Genomic DNA, 24,533 nt, shown 5'->3' with positions numbered 1-24,533 from the left:
AACAACTGTCTGATGGACTAATATGAAAACCTCAGGATGGGGCTGAACGATGAAAAGCAGAATCTTTTTGTTCATTTAGTCTGCATTTGCTGCTGAAATCAGTCTTTTAGACTTCTGCTTCAGCTATGTTAGAATGAATTTAGAGCAATGACAGTTGTTTGCAGAAATAGATTTGCTTGCTGGAGTGTAAAGGCACTGGTATTCTCGTTCTCCCTTTTTCTCCTTCCTTCCCCAATACGATAGTACCATTTTTAAGGTATGCAGCTTATGCTGAATGTACCACAGAGCCCAGATGTAGACAGCTACAACTATGCAACAGAGAATTTCAATTCACGCTGAGCTTTAAATGTCTGTTTTAGATAGCACTTTGTTGTGCTTTGTTTTTTCAAAACCACCACCTCAGATTGTCCTTTCAAACTGTCCCTGACAGTTTCTCTTTATTGCCAATACTTTAAGAGGTTACTTGTTGCCAGCGTTAATACCAGTATTCACCCCATCTATATACCTTGTGTGTGACACAGATTTCCCCTACTATCCTATTAGTGAAGTCTTATCAAATTTAAATCCAATTATTGTTAATTCAAAAGACAGCAAGCGGTGGCTAGCTTTTCTACTTTTTAGAGGCTGAAGTATAAGCATCACAGGTTCAACCCTATGTTTCTTTTTATGGTAATTGAGTGCTGACTTCGTTCCCGGGACTGAAAGGATGAACTCTCCCCTCTAGCTCAGGTACAGGGCCCCTGTGTATCGCCAAAATGTTGCAGGTATCTCTCAAGTCCTGCAGTGAATTTCAGTCTCTGCTCCGTGTTGGAAATAATGAAGCAAACTTCCAGCAGACTGACAAACCTCTGCTTTCAATACGATGGTCCCTAACTGCCAAAGCGTGTCAGCACATACACAGTGCTTCGACTCCATCGGCCCTGTTCAGTAGCATGTGTAAACTTGGATTTTGTGATATGACACTTAAAAAACTAATGTAGGCAACGTGAGGAAACGGTAGGAAAGCCAAACCCCTTTGTTGTGGTCTCTGCAGCATTAATGTTAGTGCAGCAGGAAGCGGAGATGACTTACCAGCTCTTAAAGAAACCGCGTGCCGTATACGAACAGCACGAAACACCTATGAAATGTGAGATTCTTCTTTTTCTTAATATATTTTAGAACACATTCTCCCAGTAATGTCTTCCAGGAACATACAACATGTAACCCTTCTGCAGCTTAATAAGCCACTCCTTTACTCTGTGCTTTTTGTGTTTCAACACAGATGCCACTCTCAGCTGAAAAAGTTGGGCTGTTTCTACATTTAGCAAACAAAAATGTAAACACTCTGCAGTTTAACAAACTAAAACCATGTCATGAACTAGAGGTCTTCCCTTCCTCTCCTGCCTCCCCAAGCAAGCACTTCAATTGGCCTCTAAGTATTCAAACTTCTTTAAGGGCAATATTGCCAAAAGTGAAATCAAAGTGGCTTTCATTCTATCTTCATACCTACTAGCTACTAAATACAGAAATATCCGGTACTTATTAACTGTTGTTCATTCCTATTGTCATGTCAGTTCCACAAGAATCTGTTTAGTTTTTCCAATCTCAAAGAACAGTAAAAAAAAAAAAAAAAAAGAGAGATTTTGTTTAGCAAAAATGTGTGTATGTTCTTTAAAACATTCATAGCAAATATAGGAAAATATATAATCCTCATAGCTGATATATTAAGAATTATTTTGCTAAGAGCCATGAGGTCTGGTGGCCAGAGTTTTCCAGAAACCTGATACGTGGACAAATAAATGCACTTTCTGGGTACAGAAAACACAGACTCATCTGCAAACAGCTAGCATGCTGCCTGGTGTTGCACGCAACCCCCTTCACATGATGCAACCATGCAGGTCTCACCCACCAACACAATTAATATTTATATCCCAGGGCTACACAGCTGTGATATGAACTCGTAGAGGATCCACACCACCACAAACCATCAAATATAGAGAGACTGGCTGCAGCTTCTTACTGTACAAACTACGAACTTGCCTGTACTAAAATAAAAGAGGACAAAGTGGTGCTCGCCATGGAAGGAAGTGTTTCCAATCCAGATGATTTTAATTTTTACTTGGGCCCACATATTATTTTGTTCTTACTTCCAAACTAATTTGTCTTGGATTTCAAAGGTAACTGAGTTACAAGAACACACCCAGGTTTTCAATAGACTTCAGCTTAGATAATATTGTGTAAAATATACCTGAAATAGGAAAATACCACAAAAAGATTTTTTTGAAAGCACTACAGTCTTTGAACTGATAAAAAGAAGATCTAACACATGCCAGACAAATAGGCACAGTATGTAATGATACGTATCTTCCTTGTGTTACCCTGGTTTGGATTCATTCTAAGCGCACTAAAAAGAGTCTTGACACAGGCACTGGGCCAGGACCACGCTGATATTATCAGGATGGAAAAAATAATAATCTCTTATTGCAAGCAGAATACACTGGTGACAAATAGTGATACTGTGTGCACTATATTAATATTTCCCAACACTTTTTCTCACCTGTTTTTGTTGCCTTTTCTGCTGGACTGTATCTCCCCTTCCACCTATTGTACCTGCCAAAAAGGGAGTAACCACTGAACTTCTGACAGTCCTAACCCTGGACATATAAAAAATGTAAAGCCGAGTGGTACTTCTCATTTCAGAAAGTGGAAATCAAGGGTCATCAGGAGTCGTTGCATCTGGCTTAATAGTCATGTACCATTTTGCACATCTATTCATCCTGGGTGAAGACAGAAATCAGTAGCACAGAGTTGTGTGTTCCAGCTTCCAGATTTGTTCTGCTAATACAATGCTCATAGAGCATGTCCTGCAGAAAACTTTTTCTTTAGGGAATACGAAAACCCTTCTGCTTAAATATGGTGAAGAATTGGACAATAAATTATTCCATGTGTAAACAAAGTCTGCTACTTATCTAAGAACACTTTTAAAAAATCTGAATATGGGTCAATCTTAAGGGGGAATGGTAAAGAACAACATATTTCTTGGGGTGAAAAGGGGGCTGCCCTAATACTTATTCAGCATCATTCTTTATTGATGCTATCAGGTTTCAACAACTGACTAGAAGACATGGATTTAACATTCCTTAAGCATAAAAGCACCAGTGAAACACTATTTTAAGAAACTGCAAAGGATGCCCAGAAACACAAAGCTTGTTTCTTAATCTATGAAGTCATAATTGGGAGTAGGCTGGGCTAGATGCAAAGAAATATGAAACAACCATATAAAGGCAAATAAAGTCTATTGTAATCACTAGCTGAGTTTAATCTGTATTAGTAAGAAGCATGCCATCACAGCCAACAGAAGTTGGCAGCTATGTATATGCAGCTAGTTTTTCTAAAGGAAGGGCAAAGAAAAAATAGAGTGTGTTTATTCTGGCATCAAGATACTCTCACCCCAGCTGAAAGCTCAGCTATGTTTGTTCTAAGTCCAGAATGGTCTTCATTCTACTCTGTGTATTATAATTCCTTTCAGATACATATACATTCTTAAAACAAATAATAATTTGCATCCGGTAATGATGTTTTTGAGGAAGGTTAGTTCTGGTGAGGTCACCTGACAATTCAGCAAGCAGAAGGGTACCTTCTGCAGTTCTCCACTGTCTAGTGTCCTTCAATATCGAGAGCTTTTACTAAAACCTTCACCGCTCCCACTTTTTCATATGGGGAAACTGAACTCTAGGGAGATTATCTGATTTACTGTAGGCTCAATAATTTCTAATCTTGTTGTAGCCTCATTTGAGAAAGATGACAACATGCCATAATTCCCAGGTAAAGGCTATTGGTGTTAAAAACAGAGTGATAACTAAGAATACTAATGTTTACAAAAGTAACGTCATACACCAAATATGTAGCTCAGGGAATAAGTTGGCTGTACTAAGCCCAAAAGCAAAATAATCACACTTACCTTATTAGAGAGAGATCTATGGCTGCCTCCATTTATGCAGGTGTTATCTGGAGGAGTTAACTGGGAGCTGCAATGAGATGAGCTTTGAGATGAGGAGAGTGTCGCTGGAGCTTTGGGAAAGGCTAGAGGAGAATGACTGGAATATCACTGCAGCTGGGATGAATCCCTGGCGAAGGGACAGGGCTAAAGGGGCCCCCATGCTCTGCCAAGGGTGGGTGGGTGCTGGGGGTGACACCTGCATGAGGAGCTCTGGGTGTCCTCACCAGCTAAACAGGAGCTGAGGCGGGTCAGTGGGATGCAGGTGATGCTGCCCAAACCTGGGTTAGCATCAGCTGTGGTCCTGCCAGGTGCAGCTCAATGTCCCCGGGCTTGGGGGCTGCTGCTGCATCTCCCGGCTAACAGCGAGGGGCAGTGCGAAGCCACCGAGCCCTGCCCAGAGCCACGCTCCGTGTCCAACACGTCCTGTCTGCTCCCCGGGACCCGCAGGGCTGTGCCTGGTGCCAGCTGCTGCCTGCTGCAGGTCACACAGGAGCCCTGGTACAGAGCCGGGTGCCGAGTCCAGATCTCCAGAGCTTCAGGCCTTCATCACAAAACCCCTTCATTTCCCCTCAAATCACTTGCACTTACTTTCCAAGGTGTATGTATGTCAGTGAATAGGAAAAAGAAAAATCAAAAGAAACTTAAACACTGTAACTATTTTATGGAAAAATCTCACAGAATACAAAAAAAGAAGCAGAATTTTGTAGACACAGGGTCCCACAGAAATTATAATAAGAAGTCTGCAGGATTTTATCAAGAATTATTACTTGTTCCTTTCATCCGGACCTGTGTTCCTGCTAGGGTTCTGCAGCAAGCCTGAAAAGTCAAGTCATAATGCACTAATTAGCATTTGGACCTTACATAAAGATTGCCAGGGAAATGGTTTCCCTCTGCAAATTAGCTATTTTGTACTTGAATGAGAGCTCACCTTTAGCAAAGTTCACTGTTATTGTTATAATTGAACAGTTCCATGAAATGTATGCTTTTGTTACCTTACAAATGTACTTCAGTGAAGTACTGCAAGGTAGCAAATTTTATTAGCTTTATATCTTTAGATATTTGCCCATTAAACACACCTTAAAACTTTTTTTTTTTCAGGATACCCACTTGAATGATATATCACACAATGTGAACGTACTTTGTCATACTAAGTCCCCACAAACGTTTTTTATTCATAGCATGATTTGAGTTAAATTTAGAGCTAGATTTGTATCATTATTCATATAAATGCCAGCTGCAGTGGAGGTATGAGACATTACTGGCCAGTTGTCACTCCCAAGTGAATTTGGTAGCCTAGTAGGTGGGTTTTAAATAAATAGATGCTTTACTAGCTCTGGTTGACATAGCTACGTACAGTGTGTGGTTGCTGGAAAAAAGGCCTTTGGCATCTTAGTGGTCCACAGGAGAATTCTTTCCCAGAGAAGGCAGACACACAAAAGGTATCAGAGCCTGAATCTGAAGTACGGTATTATTTTGCAAATTGTATTATCCAGGCTTATCACGCACGTATCAGTTTTGAATTTAATCTCTGAATTAACTGACTTTCCCCCAGAGCATGTACCCTACCAGGAAGATGTATTTTCATTATCTTCCTATTTGATTTTTATAATGCTAATCCCGAGGCTAGCTTGAAAAGGCAGAACAGCAGTTAGAGCCCCATCTGAGTTTTGCAGAAAGTTTGTGGAGGTTGGAAATGGGCTTAGGAAAGGATGATTTAGCATCAGATACATAGCTTTCTGGTCAGATTTATTAGCAAGTCTGCTATGATGACCAGCCTTAGGGAAACAGGACAGGCTTTGCTAATGAAATCCTTTATATCCGAGATTATGATTTGCATGAAATGCTGCCTCTTGCCATAGGCTGCTCAAGATGCTGACACTTTTCTTGTCAGTGGTAAACTGACAACAGAGGGATGAGGAGGCTCCTATTATGTGCTGTGGCTGACATAGCAGATCAGCCATTTCCATTTGGTAGTTTGGTTTTTTTTTTAATCTCCTGGCACTTGATAGATGAGTTTGCTTTTGTATTCTTCTGAATCCTGTGATCACTTGTAGTCTTACTGAACTGGTAACAATACAGGCCTTGGGAATGCATAGAGAAAGAAAAGGGTATTTTACCTTGTCTGCCATTTTCCTCCTGGTTTGCCTATGCTTGCTCAGGAAGTCCTGCTGCTGCAAGAAGAAAAAGTGTGTGAATCCAGGTGAGTGGGCTCAGCCAAATACACTGTGCTCATGCGAGGCTCAGGAATAGTTGCTCTCAGAGTCAAGACCTAACGCAAATATAAATTCACAGAGTAAGAAATTTTAGGTAAGGAAACATAAAATCTGGTTTGTTTCACTTCATTCATCGTCTCTCTGAAAGCTGCGAGAGAAGCATCTGCAATAAGATGTGACAGTGAGAATATCGGAAAGATGCTTCAAGAAAAGTCTGAAATAGTGTTTTCACTTGCCTGAAGCGTGTCTGGTGACTGCCAAGTCACAGCAACACACTACTCGCAGAGCCTTGTTACGGAGAGGACAGGCTGAGAGCCGTGGCACAAGAGGTTCTTTCACCTGCAAATGCAATCCAGCTCACAAACCAGCTTTGGCCCTGTCCTGGAGCAGCGATGGTGGGTCACCTCCATCCCTTCTGCTGCAGATTGTTGCCAGAGGACTTGGAGGAGCACAGCAGCACCGCCAAGGGAGTGAGCCGTGGGACGGGGACCAAAGGCACAGCCCTCTGCCAGGAGAAAGCTCCCGCTGATGGCCCACACCACCTGCGGGGGCAGACAGGACCGGGCAGGCAGAGCACACGACCCCATCCTTACAGAGGGGGTGCCAGAGACACCAAGGTGCTCTGTGTCACAAGCAGTCTGATGTCCCCAATGCATAAACCCACTGTTAACTGGAATCTCTACTGTGTTTCAAGAATGCATTAATTGTACTGAAAAGGTGGGGTAATTAGGTGGTGAATAGGCCTCAGATAATGGAAAAGAAAACATTTAACAGTGATTAAAAAATTTATAATGCAAGACTGGTTATGTTTCTGTAGATTAAATCCTTTCAAGAGTTTTTAAGCACAGATTTTTTTTTTTTTTTTCCATTTTAACTGTCAACACTCCTCTGAGCAAATACTCCTTCACATTAGAATGAGGATTTAATGTGGAGATAAAAGCTTGGGGTGGATTCTTGCCCAGCGTGAACTCGCACCTTTGGGATGGAGGCTGGCTCTGCTTGTTTAAATAGCTGTCTTTCTGCTAAGGATGTGAATCACAGATTTTGGTGCTGACAAGATACACGACCTGAGCAAGCTTCCTGCATGAACTCAATGTCAACCTATCAACAGCATTTCTTGCCTTGGAGAGAGTCAAGGTTCTTCAACGAGTTTAGAGGACAACTGGCAAACACCTAATCTCCTGTTAAAAAAGAGAGAAAAAGGGCAACAGACTAAGTGATCAGTGGACAAAAAACCTATTTGAGAATAAATAAAACCAAATTAGACTGCAGAAGAAGCCTTTCTTTTTGTATTAGAAGTATTTACAGAATATGGTTTTAGTGGAGTAAAGGTGGTGGGTTATACAAGCCCGTGTTGAGATACCAATACAAACATGCACCTGCAGAAACTGCAAAGGTACATGTTCTGGACATTGATTTACTTTATTAATTCAGCCTGATCATTCAAAACTTTAAACACTCAAAGGCAGTCAACAGTTTTGAAAGACAGCATTCACATGGAAGTTACTGCCTGCAGATTGGTGACTGGGTCCGTACCCTCTGCAGCAGCCGCATCCTCAGGGTAATTGCGCAGAAGACAGCAATGCAAGGTTCGTGTTAGGAAATGGTCAAACTCACCTTCGGCAGAATTTCATGTGGAGCCAGGGCAATTATATCAGAAAGTGATTAGGCACAATTGAGCCCAAACATAGAACTGCAACAGCTATGGTACTATTGATTCTTACTGAATAGGATGTCTGTAAAAAAGTTTAAATATGTGCTGCATAAATACCCATTGGAAAAAGGCACACAATTGCTCATGCTGTTTTTCTTTTTTCTGTTTTGATGATTTTTCTCCTTAGTATATTCAGAACCACAGTGTTCCTGAAGCTGATTGTGATCTCCCCCCTCAGACCGGAGAGTTACAAAGCATTTCAATCTATTTTATTTGTCTTGACAAAAATCGGTTCATTAAAGAATGAGAAGTCCCTTGAAAAAATGCATAATATTTGGTGTCGTAGAACTTCAAGGCAGGGGGGAAAACCTACAGATACACCATTTACTTTCTGATACCTTAAAACAAACACCTCCACAATTAAAAATGAGGGTATTTGTGTTTCAAGGGTATTCTAAGGAGTAACTTAATAATAAGGCAATTTAAGAATATTCAGAGAGGAAAATGGCTTTTTGTGTTTCTGGTGTGCTCTATGGTTTGGGTATAAACACTCACAAAACATCCAAGCTTGATAAAGGGGGGAAATATTAGAAATTCAAGCTTAAAAAAAGCCTTTTCATTGTGAAGATTGAAATTCTATACACAAAGTTGTGATTTTCATAAAAAAGGAAAAAATGAATGATCAAGTTGTTAAATGTGGGGAACATATTTTGTAAACTACTGAGCACATAAATAGTTGCGCTGAAGTCTTTGCCAATCAGGTTCTCAAACTGGAATTTCTACAGTAAAAACTTGAATTCTATATTGACAGCAGTTTTACAAGTTGGCAAATATGTGATTTATCCAAAACCTGTTGAAATAAGTGAGCATTTTCATGGGCTTGAATAAGGACTTCAACATGATATGCTTCATAATGCAAATGACAGTGTTCTCAACACCTATCTCTGCAAAACTGCTTGAAGCTTTATAATCAAAATGGATTATTTTCAGCTCGGAAAGCATGTTAAAAATTCAAAGTTTCATGGAGACTCCAAATGCATATTTTTCACCACAGTATTCTTCTAAACGGTTTATATTTCATTTATCTATATTAAAAAAAACCAGCTAAGAAGTAAAACAGAATAATAAGTCAAGAAATCCAGGTTGGGTTAAATCCTGTATGTGATTTTGTGCAAAATGTTCTGTTCTCTCTGATGAAAATAATTTCAAAGTGCCATAGGCATGCTCATCTTCAGCACTGAAGTACAAAGGTTTTCCCGCTAACAAAACCTGCAAAAAGCGTACACCAAACCGAACAATTGAATCTCTTCCTTTAATTATCTGCAAACCAGAACAGAGTTTTGCAAAAGAAATGGCCTAGAAAGCATTCATAAGCATCCATTTGCTGGTATGGCTTCTGCAAACACCCACTAAAAAATTACATTTACAAATGTCTCCATATGCTATAGAAGTGGAAATTTTAGGATGCCTTAAATTGCACTTGTTCACATAGACTATACACAGTGCAGCATGCTGACTGGAAGACTGAAAAGTAGCATAAAAACTGGCAATAAGGTCTTTTGATCTCACACAAGATAATGTTTGCAAATAAACTGGCTCCAGGAAATAAACCCCACAGCTGATGCGAAGGGCGATTGAGTCCGGGACCCAGAGGTTCTCTGCTGCTCCACTTAGTGGCTATCCAGCTCAAAGCCTGACTCTACATCAGTCCTCCCCCAGAGAGAAGGCAGTTTCCCCAGAGAAAATAGTCCCTTCAGTGGTTCAGAGGCCAGGCAAGACCTTGTTCAAAGGTTTACGATGTTATACAAACACAGCCTAAAGAATATAGTGTTAATATTACAATAAAACATGTCATTTTCTGGAGTTCAATAATAAAAAAGAAGTTAGAGCTGTGTAATAACTGAACAATTTACCATGACGGCTTTCACAATATTCTTTGCATTTTCAGCCGGTAAGGTCTTTCTGGCTTGTTATTTTTGTACATTGCTCAGGAAAATCTCATAGTGAGACATGAAGAATGACGGTACGTCAGTTAGTAGGCTTACCACACTTTGCAGAACGTGTTCCCATTCTTAGCCTCTTCTGTTCTGCTCTTAGTTCATGCCTGCCTTGCGAGCAGGAGGGAGGGTTTCAGTCATGACTCCTGAGTGTGATTAATATTTTGCTTTAGCTGCTAAACCAAAACATTTTCAGAAAACAAAGACTGAGGTCAAATCAAGATAAAAGTGCAATGAAGGCTATTTTATTTTCCTGAGGCAAGGAAGCAGAAGGCCCTGGTTCACACCGAATCAGAAATGAAGCTTTTATTCCACTTGGAGATGTTTAACAAGAGCTACCACAGAAATTAAAAGCCAGAGCTCACACATCATTGACAACGGTGGGAGAACACTGCTCTCTCTGACCAGCTCGGTGTGCCCATCTCGAGTACCAGAGGGCCAGGCTCCCTCTGCCCAATGCAAACCACAGGTTTAGGAGCTCATGGGCTACAGGCAACACAAGTTCAATTCCTGCTCTCAGTAGACTTGAATACCAATTCGCCCATTGCCGGCAAGTGCTCAGACCACCTAAGTGTTGAATGGAAAGGATGGAAAGGCATAACACCTCCCTCACTTCATAGGTCAAATATTTGCTCATGAGCTGAAATTAGCCATGACATTTTCTCAGCAATTTTGGATCAAACAAAACCTCAGGTGAGTTCTGAATGCACAAGGGAGGATTGCTATAGGTTCGAATAGCTGCAAGTATGCAAAACCCTGTAACTATATTTTATGGATGCTCTATTTATCAAATGTAATTTCTGATATATATTATCTTATTTTTCTTCAAGAATCAGACATATTTGCTATAAAACTAAGTAATTAGTGAAATAAGCACTTGTGCTACTGGCTAGATGTAATACCGAAGGGAGTAGTTACAAACTAGTACATTGCCCCAGAGTTACCTCTTGTTTTTCCCTTCAGCCAAAGCCATCCTGTGCTCTGCTTGTGGGCAGGCTGGGAAGCCAACCAATCAAACCACCAAAACAAAACAAAAAAATCCCCAGCCCTCCACCCTTCAATACACAAAAATAAATAAACCTTTTTTCATTATATGCAAGTTGCCAATATGTGGTTCAGTATTTTCTGTGGTTCTCTCTTCACAATCCACCTATACTAAAAAAGTAGCTGAGCAAGATCGGAAAGGCTGTTATGCAGTTTTACAAGACATAATGGACATGTAATGCCCAGCATGCACTGCATGTCGAGATAATACGAGGCATCTTTATTTAGCTGCTTTGGACTAGTAATATTCAATAATTGTTACGAAGATCTGATCTACACAGTACAGTTCCACATTATTTTCATATTACTGCTTTCAGGTTTAATAAGCTACATGAAAAATTCTTGGTATTACTAACAAGAAGCCTTAAGATCTTGTTTGCTGCAGATGTTTCACCTTTTAATCTGCTACAATTAAGACAAATTAAGCTATATATCAACATTGCATGTTTCCAAGACTGCCTTAATTTAAAATGCTTAAATAAATCACCAGCCATGAGGTGCATGCGCTGCTGAGTCCAGCCGGCAGCCTCTGCCCTGGCTCTGCTGCAGGACTCATCGGTGGCACTGAGCCAACGCCATCTCCCAGGGCACTGGAATCAGGCTGGGTTAAAAATGGGTCCATCTAGAAAGACTTGAGATAGATATTGTTAACTCTTTAGCTTTCTAAATATTGTCAAATAGAGTGGGATTTCCTATGGTCCAAGACAAGTCTTGGCTTCTTTCTCATCTCATAAGTACAGCTCAACTGCTCAATTTAAAACTGAATTCTGAGAATCTGAAAGCATGTGAAACCCATTAGAAATTAGGTAAGCATGGGCTATGACAAGATCAACAGGAAAGAAAGTAAACTTTGTCCAAGGTAATTGCCAAAAAATTGCCAAGGTAATTCAAACAATAAGCTAATTGCAAGAAAAAGGAAGAGGAGATCAAATTACAACAGCTGATCTGAATCTGTGTTATCCCACCGGGATTTTTCTCCCAGACACATTGTCTTCAACATGTAGCCTCTGTTTTACCTCCTCAGAAATGAAAGATGAAGCATAGCAACTCCCTGCTCTTCCCCCTGCCACCACCCTGAACCACTGCTTTTAACCAGTACTTTTTTTTTTTTTAAGAGGCAAAGACAGATTTACAAGTTGCACCCCAGACACACAAGTACTTATTATCCTTTCTTGACAGCTTTATCTATGTGCTCTTTGTTAATATTAGAATCACTTTGATTTAGGAATGTGTGCTGCAAAGAGAGGATTGACATTGCATGCAGCTAGGATAAGGACCGACAAGAGAGTTAGTCAAAGAATTCATCTATGTAAGTGACAACTCAGTTCTAAAATGTCTGTGAAATTCCTTTAAGTTACCTTATGTCTTGAGAAAATACAAAATAAAGCCCGAAGTCTAATAATAATAGAAAGAAAAAAAAACCTGGTCACAAATAGCCTAAGAGATGATTTCCTAATCTGGGGAAATTCAAAGCAAAATCTTCCATTTCTTTATCATTCAACAATTACATATCTCTTTTATTATGAATGACAGTAGATCTTGAACATAGTGAAAAGCAGCATCACTATGCAAAGAATGTGAAAGAATGTGGATTGTTGCTATAAGGAGAAATTTCTCCTGTTACTAAAGGAGAAGTTAGCACAGGATTGGTTATGCTGCATGAAAGTAGTAATTTCTTCTTCATGGTACAAGTATGAAGATGTTGAGTGCATGATTAAGCACAACATCCGTGCTTGTCATATAAGCTCTACTAAGAAAGTCAGCAACAAATAAATCTATAATAATTTCAAGGACATAAGATAAACTGAGAACACCTTTGCATGATAAAATACATAAGCCTTAATGGTTGTTTAGTGCCCTGGAGACAAGAAAGGGAAACCCGGGAAATTAATTTTTTTCTTTTGGACAACTAGTGATATGAAAAATGAAGCGAGCTATTACACCTTCAGATTCACAATTGCAGTGTACCCACTGCAAACAGTTACAAATGGAAAAACATACACACTACTACAGCTAGCACATGGGGATGGGAAATGAAACGAAGAGCTCAAAAAATCCCAACACTATCACTTTAATATAAAAAAATACTCCTATTATCTCTCTCACATTTTGCTTACAGGACAAGAGTAGTTGACACAAAAAAAGAGGCAATGAGGAACAGAAGACACAGCGCTCAGCATAGAGTTGATGCTGCCTGAACAGCTTTGATTATAGGATGATGTTTAACTCTTAAAATCAAGTGTGGGAAAATAAAACTGGGTCTCTAAATTAATTTCATCGATATTTCAGTTCTGCACCTGTGAGTTCTTGGCCAACGTAATTGATTATTGAAGAAAATTGAGTACACTTTTTGAAAGGAAGAATTCACAGGTATTGAATATTTCAGTGTAAGAAATAAATCTAAAAAAAAAAAAAAATCTGTAAGCATGTGAAACCAGTAGAAATTGGGCAAGCATGGGCTAGGAGATGATCAATAGGATGAAAGCACACATCCCCTAGATAGTTCCAACACCGCTTGGTTGTAATACCCCAGGAGATTTCATCTCGTCTCGCCACTAACAGAGCAAAGAAATAAATTATTAACTTGCAATCCTTTTCACAGATTTACAATAACTTCCAGAAGCACAGGCTACTGGAAAGAGAGTTTTCACCTTCCAGAATGTGCCATTTGAGATAATAGCTTAATGCACTTCAATCAATGTGCAGAAATATGCTATTGAATAGATTCTGAATCCTAAAACAAAACCACCCAAAACAAAATGCAATGAGGTTGTTGATATGCAACAGAAAAAAACGTATATAATTACTTTAAAAGCTTCAGTTTGAATGAATACCAAGTGCTTTCAACACATGGGAAAGCTTTTCCTACACTGTAAAAATTGCCACAAAAGTTAGAATACCCAAAGAAAAGTGATGCAGAACATTTTACTGATTTCAGTACAATTAGATAATGCAGTGCACATGGGAAAATAGTAGCTAACTCAAGTTTTAGCTTTATCTAACATGGTGATTGAAGAAAAATATTTTCAGTTCTTAAACTCTCGGAGATATTAATCACTAGAAAAATTAAACCTCATCAGTTAAGGGAATAAAATTAGATTTCTCCAACTCAAAAGCAATTCTATAGAACTACTGTATAAGAAAGCAGATTTTTCTCTTCCACTACCAACCAATTTTTTCCTGTGCTCATCTCTATTTTACATAGGTCACATTTGCCTGCTGTGATTAATTAATTTTCTATTAATGAAGCAAAATGTTTAAGAATGAACATGATGCATTTGGTATCACAAAAAACATGTTGTGAGGAAGTTTTAAAGTCTGAGCAGGATCCTCCTCCACCTTGGAATCCAGAAAAATCTGGGAAAAGATGCCACTGTAAAGTAGATGAATGAGATGACAAAATTAAGTGCCTTCTCTGCTCCATAGGCAGACGCTACTGGCCCATCTGCCCATTCCTTCCTACTAATCAAGACCAACCATTAAACCCCCCAGGCAGTATACATGCTGCCACCACTGTCCTTGAAACTAAGGTGTGTGAGGTTACATGAAATCATTAGAGACAACCAAAACCAAGACTCACATGTTTGAGTTTAAACCACACTGTTTTCAAACTGTGCTTTGGCTACTTTATATCCAGCTGGACTGATTTTCTGGGGGACAAAACATAGTTCCTGCCCTCCACAGTGTTGTTACTGACACAAAAGGAATAGCAAAATAAATGAATATGCTAGCTCTTTCTAGAGGTAAGAGACTGAATGCACATCAAGTAACTCACTCATTAACAAGATGGTTTGAATAACTTCCACAGAGTTACAAATAGTTTTGTTCTGATAATGCCTACGCTAAACAGTGGAGGCTGGATTGTTACCATCCACAGTGTGGTAGCAGCCAGAGATGTTATTGTAAAGATACTAAGGACTCCGTGAGAATACATGCTTTTTTTCTAGTTAATATGAAAGCATGCTACAGAGTTAAAGCACTATGTAAACAAGAAGCCCATAAATTAAACCTGACCATCATACATCTACATAAACTAGGACAGCTCTTACGGGAAGAGAATATTGCATCAGAAAGTAAAAATCTATTCATCACTCACTACAAATACCAAATCATAAAAATTGATGCCAAAAAGAAAAATGGTAAATGAAACCTTGCTGTGGTAGAACAAAACACTCCTGAAACAAACAACAAAACCTAATGGTATATATGTAATGTATATATCATATTCTTATGTATACAGGTATTATTTAATATTAGCACTGCAGAAGAGTCCAGAACTGAACTTACATTAAGTGCTGCCCAACTTGCATGAACTTCTCTCACCTTTCCAGAGTTCAGTGAGCAACTACTCTACCAGATCCTCAGAGACAAAAATCTCTTCATCTTCCTTGGCCTCAGAGTTCTTTCCTAAACGTAGTCTGTAGAACGAGTTACTTTTGAATCAAATATCCATTCTACAGTTATGAACACACTATATCAAACTATAATAACCCTTGCCATACCCGTTCCCCTGTTATATTTAAACATAAAGCCATTGGGGTTTAAAGACTTTAATAAGAATTTAATTAACAATTTGAAAGGTGCAGATCTCTGGGGGCCCATTTTGCTCACTAATTTAACAACAAAACCCACCTGACTATGAATTAGAACATTTCTAACACAAGTGAAACAGCTGTGGCAGTCTAAGCTGTACTGCTATTATTTTCCTAGACACTATGAACCTTTAAAAGTGCAAGGAGCTTCAACAACACATACAACAGCACAGATCCTGAAGAAAAAAAAATCCAAATAGAACGGAAAAATACCCAAACAAAAAAGACATTTTATTGAAAGACAACTAAATGCTCTAGAAGGAAAAACACATGCTCTTACAATTTGTCAGTCAGGACATGAAAACAGAGGCTTTGAGGAACCTTTAAGATATTTCAGTTTTTTCAGGAAAGGATTCTGAAAGAACATTAAATACCACAGCAGATATAGCATTTGCTTTTGGAGCAAGTCAGCCAGCACCATCAGCAACTACAACTACAGAGAAGGAACCTCAGCATTTTGGCCATTTTAAACCCAGCACCAACCATCTGATCCCCAGTTGGAACAGGACAAGGCAAGCTGGGTTTTCTAACCTCTTTCTAAATACTAGTCTTGAGGTTATTGACTGTTCAGAGATCAGTAACAATCAATCTCCTCTCTTTGAGGCTTTGGGAGAGTTTCTTATTGATCCCAATAACACATCAGGGAACTTTTAATAGAAAGAGAAGACATTTTCAAAACTCAACTGCAGACAGAAGCAATTGCTTCTCTCTCCTCCATATCAATTTGTTAAAGTCAGTTTATATTTGCTGATTTTACAAATCTGAAATTACTTGTGATATACATTTATAAGAGATAACTTTTTTCTTCATTATTCAAAGTCTGACATCTAATTAAGTGGTTTCAATCTCCATCTTTGCTGCCATCTGTAGGTAACTTGAGTGGTACAAAGGAGACAAGAAACAAGTTTGAATTTCGTCAGATATTAGTCCTGTGACCAGAATCTGTGCCCATGAGAAAGTGTGATGTTCTTGTTACCTGCCCCTCCCAATTTTAATGTTAAATTAGTCAGAAAGAGACAGAACATATAACAGCTTGGCTTTATCTCTCCTTGTACCTCACATTACTCTTGCAACTGAGGAAATGAAAAAAAAAAAGAAAAAAAAAGAAAAAAAGGAAAATTGAGGATCTATGGTATTTTGCAGCATTATTACTCCATGGTATACACTGGAATACCTGTAATTTTGACTATAAATATGGAATATACTTCTGAGTGTATGTCTGGTAGTCGAAACTCAGCTTCTTTTTCAGTGAGCCATGAAAAGTTTTAGCCAAACTGTAACTGTAAACAAAACTTTTTGAAATAACAATAAGACAAAGGCAGATAACCTGGTCATATTTTAAAACCCATTATGATGAATTTTGGAAATCTGAAATTAAACAAGTGAGGCCAAAAATTGAAATATTTGATTTAATGACTGCACAATTTTAATACATAAAAATAGATACTTGGTAATGAACAAGTTTATACAAACCAGATTTCTTTTGTACGATACAAAACAATGATGGAGATAAAAAAAGATTTGCTGGATTACAGTGCAAGACAAAAGAACAACAAAACATCATTGAGGAAAAGTTTTAAAATTATCAGAGGCTTATTTCATAAATACAGTGCAATGCTTTCATTTAACAAATACAAAATTTACTATTTAATTTATCAACATCAGGAAATATATAAAATGTCATTGAATGACAATCTTATTTAAAAACTGATGCAAATACAATAACCTTTTTAGAATTCTGAGGTAATATTACACAGTAAATCAAAAAAGCTTCAATAAATAAAACTAAACCCAAGGCAAAGTGCAATTTAGTGAAAATAAGAAGATAAAGCTTTTATTTTAACAATAATAGATAAATAGTTATTAAAAGTGGGCTTAAGCCATAAAAAAATATTTTGGCTAATTTGCCATGTTTTCAGATAAACTGTATAGCTATTTATTCATAAGCCAACCTTCCATGAAACCAGTTCTACAGAAAGCGGAAAGGGGGAAGGTGTTTGTTTCCAGGTTTTTTACCTCCATCCACATTCAGCTGTTAGAAATTTAACATTGCTTGGAGCTACCTAGTTCATTCAGTGCAATGGTGAAAGTTTCATTTATTTCTTAACATCTGAAATCCTGTAAAATAAAATTTATTTTAAAATAGCCATTTGGGAGAAACAATGTAAAATGCACAAGTTTGAAGTCCTGCTTTTAACACTCTCTGTGCTAACATAGTTTTCTTCCGGGCTGAAGTAAATGGAAAACTATTACTGGTTTCAAGAAGAGCACAATGAATACAGTGCCAAGTATTTTAAAATATCCTACTATTTATCTCTGCTTTAATAAAACAGTAAAATCACTAGTACTTTCTTCTAGGAAACAGAATCAAATCAAGTTTACACTTAGCTACTGAAGAAAATCCACAACAGCTTTGAAACTACAGATTAGGCAGATTAATCTGTTCATCGTGTATAAATCTGTTGGTTGTATGTAAATAATACAGAGAAGGAAAACAAGAATAATATAATAATTTACTCTTATTGCAAATAAGTAATTGAGTACAGACACTACAAGATACTTAAGCATCCATGCCCCAGCAGAAGTCAATGGGGAAAGCTGACAAATTAGATGCCAAAGTGTCCTGAACGATCTGGGCCTCATTCAGCTGAAAGAAAATTCTATAGAACACACAGTAGCTATTCATATTAAAAAAATACTATACTGCATGCTGATAAACTCTTTCCATTTAATGAATAAAACCCAGACTTATAATTACATCTGAATTTTAGAACCAGCTTCTTTCCCAGCTCCTAATTTACTAACTCAGAGCAGGCATAGCATGAATTTTTTTCATGTTGTTTGTGCAGTGAAAACCACAAAACATTGTCTTTAAATGCTGGCCTTCAAGTTAATGAAAGCTTCAACAGTCTTCTGAAATGCTATTTTATTCACTTTATTCACTTTCATCACAGCTTACTTAAGACTTTCAACGAAGTTGCTGAAAAAAAATGACAGCATGATCACTATATCAGCTTTCTGTGTGTTGTGGATTTCATTCTTCTTCTGAAATATCTCACTGTATGTGGAACTTAAACCTCTAGTTTTGTTTACTATAATGCTACAGTAGATCTGGTTAGTTTGCTGTCAGAGAATGAACATACAAGCAGCTTAATACCTGTAGTTTGAACCTGAATCCCCTCAAGCTGAAAAAAGTACCTTTTAACACTCTTGTATGGTCAAGTGTAAAAGCTTAATATAGAACATCTAAAACCTCTTATTCATAAAAAATAAATTTTTAGCAGTAAATGGCACTATCAAAACCCTATTTGTTCACAGGCAGTTATTTACATGCTTCTTAGCCTGTTTCATTGAGAAGGAAACCCAGAACATTAAAACTGCATACACTTTATAAAGACTAAAATTCCTATTTGCCTTTGTGAAAATATGGCTACATGCTGTATGGTATATTTTTTCTATTATTCATGTTAATTGAAAACATTCTACCACTGGGATTAGTTAATGAAGAAATATTCTGTATATTATGTCCCAGTAGGATACCTGTAATGTAAAGGGATTACAATTAACAATAAAGTGCTATTAAGAGAAAACAGAAACAAACTATAACTTAGAAATCATCTTAGTTGGGTTTAATTTATCAAATAGACTAGCTTTTTGTATGAAGAAAGCTATTTTCTGTGACAAAGCAAGCAGTAAATGTATTGCCATTCAAGAAAAACCATACACTTCATATTCAATTAAAAAATACCTAAGTTGGGTAAGACTGGCACAGTATCAAGAGACGTAACAACAAAAAGCTTAAAGGCACAATTAGAAGAGAGTGAATGCTACATAAAAATGCTGTTCTTGAAGTATTTAATTTTATTCTAGACCAAAACCCTCTGCGTTTGAAATTCCAATAATCAACTTTTGCTTCAGTTCCTTCTTGTTCTTGTAAGGAGGGAGACAAAGCTGGTTGAAGCAGGTATGGGCCACAGGTAACCTAAAATAATAAAAAAAAAACCCCAACAAAACACATTTAATAATAATACAACAGAAGCAGAAAGCTGCCAACTGCCTACACATTTTCGGTTAAACATTACTTACATGAGAAACCCTGTAAAAGGAACATTTATCCTAATGTTGTTGGTTCAAGTTCTGTTGAACAAAAATAACACCACTGTTGGTCATATGCACCTCAAGTGAATTTTTTTGCCTTCAACTCCCTCCCCAACTTTCTTTTTTTTGTTAAGTTGGAAAAATCTCCTTACAGGTTTTGGAAACTCCAGGTACCACATGGCTTTAAAAAACCATTTTTTCTCTAAATACAAAATCTGGGTATAATCGGAATCCATAACATGAAGAAGGAAGGTGGGTCCTGCAGCAGTTATGGAGACACCTAGATCAACCACAGTTACCGCAAGGATACAGAACTCAAGGTTCAGCCTGGCAGAATACATCCTTACAGAAATATGCCTCAGTTCAGAGCACTGAGGAGGTGATTGGATCCCTGGAAACAACAACAGTTCACAATTTTTGGTCTTAGTCATACCAACACTTTCCGTTGCGAGTTTCTTCAGAGAGCTGAGTTTGAATATATATACTGCAGATGCCTCTTAGGATTGATTGCCTGACTGAAACAGCAGAAACTCTGCTCCTCACTAGAAAGCATTAGTTTGATGAGAACTATTCTTCAGTGGCAGAAGTACTTGTTTTTCCATCAGTATGAGATGCCACTAACATCCTGCCTCATAGCCACTGGCAATAAGAAGCTACGGGATCTTCTTGTCCTTTCCCAAGTGACAGGCGGGATATACACACAGACTGAGGATATACACTTGTCTTACAACTGATTACTTGGGAGGAGAGAGGAGAAAGACTAAGCTGAAGCTCAACTTGACATTTTTAAGTAACCCAACACACTGAAAAATTTCTAAAACTTGGACACTTCAAAGTTAAATTTGGTATGTGACTCAAAAGATCTCTAGTTCTGTTTTCATTGAAGCCCTTAGTCTTCTGAATGGCAGCGCTTGGTCTTTGGTCATTAGCAGCGTTCTTGAAGGGGGGTGAAATCCCCCACATCTGGAAACCCAAGCTACTTCCCCCTCCCCACTCTTTAAACAAGCAAGCAAAGATCTGTTAATCAGGCTGGAGTCATGTGCTTCAGAATTCGGAAAGTTAGGAAACTGGATATTAATTTAGCATTTCTTATAGCTATCATAATATATTCTTTGATCCTATTGTGTGATCAATGCAATGCAAACATGTCCATGTTCATCCCTGTGCAGGCAGGCTGACTGCAACAATTATCTTGCAAAACACAGTTACATAATTTTAAAATGCACATTATTTCAAAACATATTTTTCCATTTTTAAGAAAAAGAACAATTCATAGGAGAATGAACTTAACCAGAGATTCAATGTTGACTGATTTTTCTTCATTTTTCATCAGATATTCATGCTCCTTTAACACGTTACTGGAACCAGTTATTAGCTCATTGAATAAAGCATTAGAAATACCACAGTAATGAGATAAATCCAATTTAAAAACCAAACCAAATTCCTTTTGTTTATGTATACAGAAAATCCAACAAAATTTTGACCTTAAAAAATATATTTCCATTTAAGTATTTTGATTACCCTAAATGTTTTAGAAATCCAGGTAAAGCCAATAATTACTGCTTAGCAGCAATTACTACTTAGCAGTGAGCTTCAGAGCAGTAAGCTTTTCTATACAGCTTTCAAAATTGTTTAAACTGGCTTTCTCCAAACTCAAGAAGGAAAATACTATGTGGAATTTTTCAAGTCAATTCAATACAAAATAAAACACTACCAGAAACATAAGAAACTGGCATGAACAATTTAACCTTCACAATGAAATTACAAGGCTGCTTTGTTCCCATTTCTTCTGAGCAACCTCTGTATCAGCCATAAACTTACTCACCATAGACCCTAAAGGAATGCTACATCATCTCAGCCATACGTGTTACAATTCTTTAGACCATCAAGAAAGAATGTAAGCATTTTCTGCAACTGCAGAGGCTACTACACATAATGACAGATTCAATTAACTCAGAAAGTCATGGTGATTCATAGTATATTTTCATTAGCTCAGCTTTGATGTTAGGAGCAATTAAACAAATAATTTGAATTGAAAACATGTAAGTAAACTTTATAAACAAAGAATTCCTGGCCTCAAATGTAAACATTGACTAGACAATCAATTTTGTATTAGATGGTCACTTGCAAAATGTATGCAAGCAATAAATGCATATAATAACATTTTGAAGACAAACTAAAGGAGCCCATGCAGTTTCTTCCTTATCCATTAGTTTGCTCTTCTTTAAAAAGACATTCAACAGCAGTAAGGACTCTCAGGAAATAATTTAGCAAAAAATTTTTAAAAATCCAGAAAACTACTCACCAATTAGTTGATGTTTCACTCTTTGAAATCTTGAAATTCAAATCAGCCATTCCTCCCACAGGTACCCTATCACTTCCTGTAGCAAAATGTAGCAGCTTCTTTTGAAGGTCAAGAGAAAATCCAAGTACTACATCCCAAAAGTATCTATGTTCAGGGCAGAGGGAGCAGAAAATGGTGTAAGATACAAGATCACGACACAACAGTATAATAACACAGCCATAAGTACTACATGATGAATGTCACTAACTGAGAATTTAATTAATGTAACGTATAGGACATAAGTTGTATCTTAATACGCAAGGTTAAATAAATTCCTAAGGACTGGACAAGTACAATGTTTTATGATTTTTGGAATGATGCCTTGTCAAATGATGCTCAAAGCCACTTTGCTGTAAAAATATAAATGCATTCTACTCACTAATGTAATAAAAATGTCCTCAGTATCAGAATTGGAAGAGAAAAAGCATTTTTAGAAGATTGGTTAATAAAAATAAAGACTTGGATTTCACCATGCAGGATTTGAAGCTACTATTTTTAAACTATATTTCAATCTGATCATAACATTTTAAAGGTATTCAGCAACATATTATGCCATTAAAGATCTAACTCTTCCTACTTACAGATAATTTGATAGTGGCTTTGTCTTATTTGCAAATAGGTATTTAAAACTTCAGTCATTCTCAGATTATCCTTGAAGAGATTATTCCCAACACTCTACCATTCTATGATGTTTTTAAGTGCAATAATTAAAATGAAAAAGATTAAGCCTACCGTATAGTAAGATCAGTTTTTTGGTAGCCCTCATATTGGGTACTTCGCTGTAAAGCAGACATATCCAATTCAGGACTGCCACAGACAAGAATTTCAACCTCTTCTGGACGAAGTAACTGCCAGAAATTAAGGATTTTTTTTTTCCAAAGATGAGAAATTATGTAATTAGACTCAGATATTTTTTTTTCTTTTGACATTATAGAAAAACTAACATAATAGCATTCAATATAAGTCTGTAACTTAGATACAGGCTGTTTTATACAAAAATTAATTCTTCAGTACTTTGAAGAATCTCTTACTACTATATATAGTTAAAAGCATATTACTGGATAACATCATATTTTAGTGTATTTCTTTTATCACTTCTTTTTCATTCTTATATTGATTACACTGACTTGCTTGTCAGATTACAAGTATGTCAGGAAGATGAAGTTTGTACATATGGAATTCAGAGAGAAGGTCTTTATCTCATTTTGGTTACAACTTCCATTTCATTTACACTGAAAAGTCCCAATGTAGGTTGATGAGCAGCAGTGGCTGACAGTACTTGACTTTTAGTTGTACACACTGCTATGCAAAGCAAATACACATAATAATAAACCACACTTAACAACCACTAAGCTTACAGCTGGAGAACCTATTTATTAATTTACTACACTGTTAAATTTCATGAAAGTATGTCATGGCATTTAAATGGATTTTCATTCTCCTTCCAGAACCTTCCCTGCAGTTAGTCACATCTCACTTTGCTGCAAGTGTGTCATACTTGGCTAATTTCACAGGAATGAAGAAACTCTCATGCAGAAAATAATTGCTGCTTCTTTCTCTTCTTACTGCACAAGGGGTGATGTAAATTACAAAAGCCGTTCCAACAGCCAAACAGGACTGAATATGAAGAATGTTTAATCTCAGTCTCACTGAGTGTTCTTCCTGCAAACAGTAACATTCACAGAGAACCTGTGAACCTATCCTGATAAACCTAACATGTGGAGCTTGATTTACCTGTTTTCAATGTAGATCTACAGAGAATGGTTGACCTGCTTAATTTCTTCTGCTTAGGCTGGATTAATCAACTGCACTGATTTATCAAGATTTTTCACGAATACTAAAATCATCCAGTGTAATTTGTTTAATTTAGCTAAGTCATTGTCACATATTTGAAACAGAAGCAAAGAGTTATGGTTCATTTTACCCTTACCAGTAATGCATATGAAGCGCAGACACTATGAAATCCGTAGTAGAAAGCTGCAAATTGTTTGTAGATCGATTTGTTGAGAAGAAAATCAACATAGAGCTGCACATATTCTAAAAAAAGAAAAACATTTTATTTTGGTACATCATAATAATATGCTCTCTCAAATTGTACTGAATAAAGAAAAATGAATGTATTGCATTTTAGATACTATTAAATTGGTAGGCATACCAGAAAGGACTACAGTAATTTCATTTTCACACTTTCTTAAATAAAACCTGGTCTTAATAAGAAGGGAAAAATAGGACAAAGTTAAATCTGCCAAATATGTGTAGTTAATACGTATTGAAGTACCTTTCCTGTTCTGATTTGTGACTGGAATTTTATCTCCATTTGGCTTTAAGTTGTAAGATTTTATAACACCAAATTCTTCCTGAAAAACCTGAAGAAAAAGAGAAGTTAAGGTCAGTACTGGAAAATACATTCATATAGTCACAAATTACAAAGCTTGTATTTCTTTATTTCATGTATTTCCCCTGTCTCTCTCCTTAGCACATAATGTAATTCTGAAGGTTGTGGGGATTTCAGATGTTAAATATTACAATTTTCAACAAATTGCTTAAGAAATTGGTATTCAAAGTAGAAAAATTAATGCTGTTACACAGTGGCATATCAAACTGACTTGCAG

General features: G+C 37.2%; 1 protein-coding gene across 1 annotated transcript in view; it reads right to left on the bottom strand.

Moving 5' to 3' along the window:
• Positions 1 to 17,274: 17,274 nt before the first annotated feature.
• The window catches only part of HECTD2 (HECT domain E3 ubiquitin protein ligase 2), a 40,494-nt gene continuing 33,235 nt past the window's right edge, over positions 17,275 to 24,533 (bottom strand). Inside the window, exons 17-21 of the mRNA XM_065639297.1 lie at positions 24,200 to 24,287; positions 23,852 to 23,958; positions 22,654 to 22,769; positions 21,883 to 22,026; positions 17,275 to 19,461 (exon numbers count right to left, since the gene is read on the bottom strand). Of these exons, the coding sequence (XP_065495369.1) occupies positions 19,341 to 19,461; positions 21,883 to 22,026; positions 22,654 to 22,769; positions 23,852 to 23,958; positions 24,200 to 24,287 (576 nt within the window). The 3' untranslated portion in view covers positions 17,275 to 19,340. The remainder of the gene's footprint in view (positions 19,462 to 21,882; positions 22,027 to 22,653; positions 22,770 to 23,851; positions 23,959 to 24,199; positions 24,288 to 24,533) is intronic.

This window comes from Caloenas nicobarica, chromosome 7 (assembly GCF_036013445.1).
Source record: "Caloenas nicobarica isolate bCalNic1 chromosome 7, bCalNic1.hap1, whole genome shotgun sequence".
Classification (NCBI taxonomy): domain Eukaryota; kingdom Metazoa; phylum Chordata; class Aves; order Columbiformes; family Columbidae; genus Caloenas; species Caloenas nicobarica.
Note: the sequence above shows the minus strand (reverse complement) of the source record. Positions and strands in the feature narration are given on the sequence as shown.